General features: G+C 39.1%; 1 protein-coding gene across 1 annotated transcript; it reads right to left on the bottom strand.

Moving 5' to 3' along the window:
* Positions 1-5,757: 5,757 nt before the first annotated feature.
* On the bottom strand, positions 5,758-6,021 carry LOC126061307 (keratin-associated protein 7-1). The gene has a single exon (XM_049857762.1). The coding sequence runs from the start codon at positions 6,019-6,021 to the stop codon at positions 5,758-5,760; it is 264 nt and encodes an 87-aa protein (XP_049713719.1).
* Positions 6,022-10,143: the final 4,122 nt, after the last annotated feature.

The following is a 10,143-nucleotide window of genomic DNA, read 5'->3' as shown; positions in this document are numbered from 1 at the left end:
TTAATCCCCAGAATCTGTGAACGTGCATGTTAAATGGCAAGGGGAAATTAAGCTTGCCGATGGAAGTAATGTTGCCAATTAGATGACCTTGAGGTAGATTATCCCGAGTAACCTGGGTGGGCCCATTCTCATCACAAGGGTCTGTAAATGTGGAAGCTAGGTGTGCCAGAGTCAGAGAGAGAGATCTGAAGATGTTACACTGCTGGCTTTGAAGGCGGAGGGAAGGGCCACAAGCCAAGTGATTTGGAAAGCCTGTGTTTTTTTTGTACAGCCTAGAATAGGGAAGGAAATAGATTCTCTTCCAGACCCTCTAGTAGGAATGCAGCTCTCCCAACACCTTGATTTTAGCCTAGTAAGTCCGTTTTGGAGCCCTAGTGACACAGTGGTTTAAGGGTTACAGCTTCTAACCAAAAGGTTGGCAATTCGAATCTACCAGCGACTCCTTGGAAACCCTATGGGGCAGTTCTACTCTGTCCTGTAGGGTCTCTAACAGTCAGAATAAACTTGAGGGCAATGCATTTGATTTTTTTTTTTTTTTTTTTTTGAAGTCCAGTTTGGACCTCTGACTCCAGAACCATACCCAACCCAGAGGAGACCCTGCTTCCTTGAACCCTCTTCAAAACTATCTAATCCAAGTCCAAGTCCTATAAGAAGCCCCTCCTAACACCATCATATTGAGATATTTTGCAGCTCCTCATGCTGTGTGGTCTCAATTGTTGTTACTACAAGTTAATACACCCAGGTTTGTTTGACTAAAGTCGTGTTCTGGTGGTCTTTTGAAACCTGAAGAGCCCATCACACAGTGTCTTTGCCTGGTACAAGTCCAGACACTTATTTACTTTTAGAAAGTGAATACTTGCTTGAGCTCCAATAGTGATGTTTGGAGGAGGACCAAAAAGGGGGATGACTTAGAGATACAGTTTCTTAAGCACCCACAGGGTCCTGGGAAGAGTGCGCATGTGAACCACCCAAGGGGAAGAGGATCTGGGGCATGTCTCACGATGCCCTAAGAGGAGTACCCTGCTCGGGGTTTAACCTGGGCAATTTCCTCATGTTTTTCTATTATTTGGTTAAGAGCTTAGCTGCTAACCGAAAGGTTGGCGGTTCAAACCCACCAGCCACGCCACAGAAGAAAGACATGGCAGCCTGCTTTCGTAAAGATTACAGCCTCGGAAATCCTATGAGGCAGTTCTGCTGTGTCCTATAAGGTCGCTATGAGTTGAAATTGACTCTATGGCAACAGGTTTTTAATGGGAGTAGGGTGATCCGCCACCCGTCTGTCCCTTTGTTGTACTGTGGTGGTTTACGTGTGGCTGTGATGCTGGAAGCTATGCCAACGGTACTTCAAATACCAGCAGGGTCACCAATGGTGGACAGATTTCAGTGGGACTTCCAAAGTAATATGGACAAGGAAGAAAACCCTGTGAATCAAAGCAGAATATTGTCTGATATAGAGCTGGAAGATGAGCCCCCCCCCCCCCAGATTGGAAGTCATTGTACAACAGCCACAACAGTGAGTTCAAACATACCAGTGATCATGAAGATGGCACAGAACCAGACCACATTTTGTTCTGTTATTCACAAGGTCTCCATGAGTTGGAGCAGATTCAACAGCAACCGACAACAACAATAGCAATGTAAATATTTTTAGTTCACTTTTTAAATTTAAAAATTATGACCCAGAAGTTCCATTATAGGTTTTTACCTGAGAGAAACAAAAACACATTTCCACAAAAAAACATGTACCAGAATTTTTATAGCAGCTTTTATTCATAATCTTCAAAACTGGCTAAAAACATCCATCAACAGGAGAATCGGTGGAAAAGAATGTGATGTGTTTATATAGTGGAATGATGCTCAGAAATTTAAAAAAAGAATGAGCTACAGATACATAGATGAATCTCATTATGATAAGCGGAAAAAGCCAGAAACATAGGAAATATACATATCTCCTTTGAGCCCATTGTTGCAGCCACTGTGTCAATCCATCTCATAGAGGGTCTTCCTCTTTCTCACATATGTATGTGATGTATCTGAATTGTTTTTTATCCAAATATATATATAGATGTAGATGAATATATATAATATTTTATATATGTGTATATATATATTATATATGAAGTTCAAGAATAGACAAAACTGATTTACACTGATAGAATTCAGAAGAGTGATTGTCAGGTAGCCAGGGAGGGGAAAGATTGAATGGAAGGAAGCACAGAGGAATACTCCTATCTTAGTTTCTATATTTCAGCCTCCACTTAAAGGTTCCAGGGTTCCCTGGAGAAATCACTGATTCCAGCACTGGGGAAGAAAAGTGCAAGATGAGCCTGGAATATCTTGTTGAGTCAGACAATAAGAACATGCTCAAAGAATGATGACAGCCATGTCTGAAGAACATAGAAGCCAGCTTGATGGTGTTTGCATTGCCAAAATCCTGGATATATGAAAATCAAAATAAATAATATTAATAGACTATAACATGTTAAATAAAATAAGAATCAATAGACCCATATTGATACAAACAAACAAAGAAATGGGGGAGAAGAGAAAGTTATTTCTTACAGTAGAACATCAACTCACAAAGGTAGAAGAAATAATGAAATTAAGAATCACGAATGGATCCTCAAATTAGTCAGTAAAATTTAGATAAGGAGTAGGTATTTACATAGTGTCAAAGTATCTCCCTACAAATTAATTATGAAGAAGGAAAAAACAACTTCATAGTGAAGAAACTTGAAGTACACAACTATCACTAGGTGATCAAAGTTAATATTAATCAAATTTACATAAACCAATACAGTGTGCCTCCTGAAATGATATACTGATATAATGATATACTGAGAAGGACTTAGCAACATGCCTACAAAAAATGCATATATGAATCTAAGCATGAGGAAAGTCAGATAGACCCAAACTAGGAACATTGAATAAAAAAAACACTGGCCTGCATTCTTCAAATTTGTTGAGGTCAAGAAAGACAGAGAAAGGCTGAGAATTAATCCAGATTACAGGAGACCAGAGAGACATACGTAGTACTATATTGGATCTTGGACCAGGAGACAAAATAACTACAAAAGGCATTATTGAGACATTTCCCTAAATTTGAGATGGACTGTGGATTGGACAATAGTATTATATCAATATTAAATTTCCTGATTCTCATAATTATACTGTTCTTGTTCTTGGGGCAAATGAGCAAAATATCTGCAATTAACTCTAAGTGGCTCAGAAAAAAATTATATGTGTATACATGGCATTATATATATGTATATATATACACAAATATAGAAAAAATTGTATGTTAATATATGGTTGTTGTCGTTAAGTGCTATCGAGCTGGTTCCAACTCATAGCAACCCTACATGCAGCAGCACGAAACACTGCCCAGTCCTGCACCATCCTCACAATAATTGCTATGTTTGAGCTTATTGTTGCAGTCTGCGTCAATCCATCTCATTGAGGGTCTTCTTCTTTTTCGCTGACCCTCTACTTTATCAAGCACGATGTCCTTCTCCAGGGATTGGTACCTCCTGATAACATGTCTAAAACAAAGTCTTGCCAACCTCACTTTTAAAGAACATTTTGGCTGTACTTCTTCTCAGACATATGTGTTCATTCTTCTGGAAGTCCATGGTTTAGTCCATATTCTTCGCCAACACCTTAATTCAAATGCATCAATACTTCTTCAGTCTTCCTTATCCATTGTCCAGCTCTATGAATGTATAGTATTGTGTATATATATATATAGCATACATAATGATAAAATAGAAGAAAATATAAACATTTCATTAATCTAGGCATGCAGAACTTTGCACTATTATGACAATTTTTCTGTAAATTTGAAATAATGTCAAATTTTTTTAAATGTAATTAACAATACACCAAAGACTTAAGAGAAGACAAATGTTAGCCATAATGGTAGAATCCACACTTTTGGGGTTGGTTGCCTTAGAGTCAATTCTGACTCATAGCAATCCTATAGGACAGAGTAGAGCTGCCCCATAACATTTCCAAGGAGCAGCTGGTGGATTCAAACTGCTGAGCTTTTGGTTAGCAGCCGAGTTCTTACCCACTACACCACCAGGGCTTGTATATCGCATTAGTTGGCCCAAAATAGGACTTTATTAAATGCCCTTTGTTTATTTATTTATTCAATAGGATAAAGTGTTTTTAACTCTTATTGAAGAGGATCGTGTTTTATTATCACTGTGTCCTCTCTAGTTCTATGGACAATGCTTGGTGTAAAATATGTTGAGTGAATAAATCCTCTGTTGAAAAGGGTCTGCTTCTCAGGCGAGGGTTTCTGTCTTACACATGTTTACAGCCCCCAAATTCCTAACACAGCTGCCAGAGCCCAATAACAGTTGATGCATACATGAATGAACTTCACATTGGATTATATAACATTTTGCACCCATAAAACAGATATTTAATGAGTCAAGTCAATGATCAATGATTGTGTACCTTCTATGAGGCAGGGACACAATAAATACTAGATGTATGAATGAATGAACTTTGATCCAACCATAAATATTTTCTTCTTTAAAGCAGAGATGTCTCAGTAAGTAAGACAGGTAGGATTTTTTAAGTGCAGACCACATATCATTTCAAGTGCTTTGATGGCAACTATTATTCCAAAGAATAAATGCTTCATCCTTAATAGCAGCTATATGTAAAATCAGGTGAAGAAGGTGGAAAAAATAAAATCCATCCATCAAAAAGAGGAAGAAAAATACTATGTGATCTTAGGAGTTACTTACCCTTTATTGACGAAATCTTTGGAACCCCTAAACAACACAGTTTCTTGGCTAAATCCATTTAGTTGAAATTCTTCCCACAGTTGGTGAGGTCCAAAAATGAACCAAAATGGAATGAAGTTCCACCAGTAAAACGGGGAAGGAAGGATCCTTGGAGGCACAATTGTTAAGCATTTGGCTGCTAACCAAAAGTTTGACAGTTCCAACTCACCAGCCACTCCTCAGGAGAAAGATACGTGATAGTCTGCTTTCCATAAAGATTACAGCCTTCAAAACCCTATGGGGCAATTCTACTCTATCCTATAGAGTTGCCATGAGTCAGAATGAACTTGACGGCAATGAATTTGGTTTTGAGTTTGGAACGAAAGGAGAAAAGAAATGTTTTCAGCATTCAACAGCTAAGAAGTGTTTCTGTTTCTAACCAGTAGGAATTGTAGTATATTTGGATTAAATTTAGTTAGGCATCACCTTAATCTGGTTGTGCAGTCTGAGATCAAAAAAAAAAAAAAAGGATTTGGTTAAAGTCGACCATTAAATGTTGAAACTAGCTGATGAATTCAAGAGCAAAAAAGCACAGTAAAACAAATAGCCAGAACAAAAATGTCGTTCATGCTGAATGAAATAAGTTTATTAGGTACTAACAGCAGAGCTCCTTTTACCCACACCACACCCAATTTGTCATACGGTAATACAGAAGTTAACAATGCTTGTGAAGATCAACTTTGAGAAGCAAACTTGCTTCACTGCCAAAATTCAGGCTTGTCAGGAAAATACGTCTTGCTTTCCATGTCCGTAGATGAGTATCAGTCCTGCCTTTGAAGCCTGTGTGATTTGTTTCAGCATCATCAAAGACCAGCTCCATGGGATGAAGTCAGAAAGAAGATGGAAGATGTATCTCCTTAGCACACCTGGAGGCAAGAGTACAGTCATTGCTCTTCAGGTTTTTCTGTGCATCAGGAACCAACTGAGAGAACTGCAGTCACTTGAAGCCATTGGCCCATCAGTAGGCACTGTAGCCAAGGCCAGAGCCAGAGCCCCATGGCCTGAAGAAGCTGCCGCCATGGCCACAGCCCAGGTCGCTGATGTTGCTACCACCAAAGCTGTAGCCCAGGGACCCACAGCCATTGTATCCACAACCATAGTTCAGAGGAGAGCCCAGGGGCATGATGAAGTTCCAGGGGGTGACTCTGAATGTCCTGTGGAAGTTGGTTCCACAGGAAAGATAGCCTGGGAAGTAGCTTCCACAGCTGAAGAAACAAGTCATGATGGCAAGATTTGAAAAGGATTTGGATAGATTGCAAAGAGCAAGATACCCAAGTGTGAATGAAGGTCTCTTTCTGCGAGGGGCTTTTTATACCTTGAGCTGGTGTGCATGGTGTGCCTGTTTAGACAACTTCCTACTCATTTGCATAAGTAACCCCATTGTTTTTCTAATAAAATGCATATAAAGGAACTCAGAGACTCACTGCCCATGTTTTTGTTGGCTTTTCTGTTTGCAGAGGAATGTGCTGTATCTACAAGGCCAGTGGCCACCCTTGACGTGCAATTGAATTAGTTTCATCAGTGCCCCATGGCTTAACTACTGTTCTGATTGCATCACATGAGACTGTTTATGTCCCCTGATTAGAGACTCCTCCCTACTGGCATAGGTAGACTGAAAAAAGCCTTGGCAAAAAATGTCAACACTTGAGGTGTTTAACCTCTTAGAGAACATCATGCTAAAACACTAAACTGAAATTCTACAGAATCTTAAAATCTACTCTATGTGTCACTCAGTAACATTGCTACACAAATCCATCAGCAAAAGTCTTTCACAGAAGCTGCAAATGGTCCAAATAATAGGGTGGCTGCAGGTACCATACTAGTAATTCTCAGGTATTTCATTTATGAGCATCCTCCTTGTTAATATGAAAATTTTTTAATGAAGACCATACAATCTTTACTTGTAAATCTTCTTGGAGATTGCCAAGATGTCTTGCTGAGAAGTTGCTACATGGGTACTGAATGGAATGATGCCCAATTTCAAAGTCATGTTAGATCATGCTTGGCTGTTACTGATTCCTAGTAAAACAAGCCTGAAGGGAGTGGTCCATGATGAAGGTAAACCAGAAAGAATTTGAGCTCAGCCAAACCAAGTCTATTCTCTTTCAAATGTTTAAGAGATAATCTTTTTTACAGGTGATTAAGAGGCTGGATTTTCTGAAAATAGAAGAAGAAAATGTGCTGGATACCAACTGTTATGGATTGAATTGAGTCCCCAAAAATGTGTGTCAACTTGGCTAGGCCATGATTCCCAGTATTGTGTGATTGTCCACCATTTCATCATCTGATGTGATTTTCCCATGTGTTGTAAATCCTGCCTCTATGATGTTAATGAAGCAGGATTAGAGGCAGTTATGTTAATAAGGCAGGACTCAATCTATAAGATTAGGTTGTATCTTGAGTCAGCCTCTTTTGAGATACAAAAGATAGAAGAGAGCAAAAGAGACAGGGGGACTTCCTACTACCAAGAAATCAGCTCCGGGAGCAGAGCCCATCCTTTGGACCAGAGGTTCCTGGTGGAGAAGCTCCTAGACCAAGGAAAGATTGATGACAAGGACCTTCCTCCAGAGTCAGCAGAGATAGAAGGCCTTCCTCTGGAGCTGGTGCCCTGACTTTGAACTTCTAGCCTCCTAGACTGTATGAGAATAAGCTTCTGTTTATTAAAGCTATCTACTTGTGGTATTTCTGTTACAGCAGCACTAGATAACTAAGACACGATCTCCTTTTGCTTATTCCCCTTAGTGGACAACTGAAAAGTCTAACTGGCAAAATCAACTGTTCCCATCAGCTCTCTCTTTATTAAGATTTTTTTCTCTTTTCAGGTTTTCTGACAGAGACCTGCCTATAGATCATTTTATAACTAGACAATTTCTTGTCTCCTACAAATTGATTACATGTTACAAGAGTTTGTAGTTGGCAAGTATCAGAAGATAATGTGCAATTTCAAATTTACCATATTTAACCCAATCCAAATAATGTGCATCTTTTGTGTTTGTCTAACAACCATGCCCTCTCCCTGCAAGATATTTTTGTAAGCACTGATATGCCAATTTTTTTTTTTTTTACAACAACCTGTTTTTCAAAGATTTCATTTTACTTGAATCCACAACCAATGCCCATGGAATGCCCTCTCCCTGCAAGATATTTTTGTAAGCACTGATATGCCAATTTTTTTTTTTTTACAACAACCTGTTTTTCAAAGATTTCATTTTACTTGAATCCACAACCAATGCCCATGGAAGCAGCAGTCAAGTCAAACAACATATTGCATAGGGCAAATCTGCTGAAAAAGATCTCTTTAAAGCAAAGATGTGACTCTGAGGACTAACGTGCACCTGACCTAAGCCATAGTACTTTCAGTCACGTCCTATGTGTGTGAAACCTGGACAAGGAATTAGGAAGACCAAAGAAGAACTGACACCTTTGAATTATGGTGTTGGTGAAGACTGCTGAATATACCAGGGACTGTCAGAAGAATGAACAAACATGTCTTGGAAGAAGTACAGCAAGAATGCTCCTTAGAAGCAAGGATGGCAAGACTTCATCTCACATACTGTGGACATGTAGCAGGAGGGACCAGTCCCTGGAGAGGGACATCATGCTTAACAAAGTAGAAGGTCAGCAAAAAAGAGGAAGACCCTCAGCGAGGTGGATTGATATAGTGGCTGCAACAATGGGCTCAAGCATAGAAAAGATTGTGAGGATGGCACAGGACCGGGCAGTGTTTTGTTCTGTTGTACACTGGGTCCCTATGAGTTGGAACCAACTCGAAGGCACCTAACAACAACAACAACATCAGATAATCAGAACAATCGAAAATAATTTTGTGGCTAGAGAGGGCAGACATAACTAAGAATTAAATGTCACTGATGAGTGGTACTTTACTTGATAAACTTAACGTTACTGATTTTACCATGCAAAGGGGTTTACTCACTTCTCCAACAGCATTTTAACTTGTAATTTGCATATGGTACCACCAGGTGGCAGTAACATTTCAGTTATTCAGCCTGAATTAGGGGACTCCACCTGGGGTTCTCAAATAAAAGCTTTACCTCATGTTCTCAAATACAAGCAAGCGGAAAGATCCCCAGAACTTGTTTGAAATTCAGATTTCCAGAAGCTCTCCTCTCCCACCACATCCATGAGATACTGGGAGTCTATATTTTTAATAGGTACATTGGGTAGTTCTCATGGATAAGTCACTCTGATAAATTCTAGGGCCAGTTTTTCCTGAGATTTCAAGGAATCAGTCACTACTTAACCTGTGTTTAAGTGCCCTGAGGGGACTTATTTCTCAATGACAGGTGTTTAGCTTCAATCATAGGTGACTTGTTTCCTTTTATTGTGGGCCATACAAAGAATTAAATGAAAAAAAAATCTTAGTTTGCCTTTTCCATCCCTCTGTGTACTCTGCTTTTCTCAAGACATACCTGATTAGAAAAGGACAACCAGGTGACCTGGCACCTTCCCCAAGGTAAAATCCAAATGGGCTGGCCAGTGATTTTGTTATTTCAAATCAGAAGAAAAAATATATATTTTCTCCTTTCCTTGTTTATATTTTTCTATTAAAATTTTAGAGAAAGTTCTGAGCTTAGTATTTGTTGTTTGAAATTTGTTTTTATAATAAATATTACTAATAACAAATAATTATGATGGGCTTACTCTGCTAAGCACTTTACATGTATTATTTATATTTATTTTACCAATACTTACAGAGGACTTAGGAGTCCCTGGGTGGCATAAATGAAAAGGTTAAACACAGCCAGTTTGGACACTTGTACTCTAGAGCAAATAGTCTTAACACTCTGACATTTGAGGACCTCTAGATTAAAGGAGTCCCTGGGTGATGCAAATGGTTAAGCTCTAGGCTACTAACCAGAAGGTTGGTGGTCCCAACCCACCCAGAGGCACTTTAGAAGTGAAGGTCACAGCCATGAAAATCCTATGGAACTTACTGAATGTTTTGAGGAAAGACCCAATAGATGGATCTTAATCAAAAGGAGGAAAATCATGGAACTCAACTTAAATTCTCTATGGAAACCAGATTTGCTGGATACATTGACACTGGAGGGACTCCCGAATCTATTGTCTGGAAGCAACTTTTACACCTTGAACGGAAACTATCCCATGAAGTTGTCTTTAAACTAAACAACAGTTTAGCTCAGTTAATAAAGAATGTTTGCCTTGAATATTGCACCCTTTAATTTGATCTCTATGAGATCAAATTAACAGCAGTAATTCTAAAGCACAGTTAAGAACTTGGATGGTCAGGGAGTCTAACAGTAGTGAAACGATGTAGGCAGAAATAATGAGAATGATGACACAATGTGAAGTATGTAACCAT

This window comes from Elephas maximus, chromosome 18, assembly GCF_024166365.1.
Source record: "Elephas maximus indicus isolate mEleMax1 chromosome 18, mEleMax1 primary haplotype, whole genome shotgun sequence".
In the NCBI taxonomy this organism is placed as follows: domain Eukaryota; kingdom Metazoa; phylum Chordata; class Mammalia; order Proboscidea; family Elephantidae; genus Elephas; species Elephas maximus.
The sequence above is the reverse complement of the archived record's forward strand: the minus strand, read 5'-3'. Positions and strand labels throughout refer to the sequence as shown.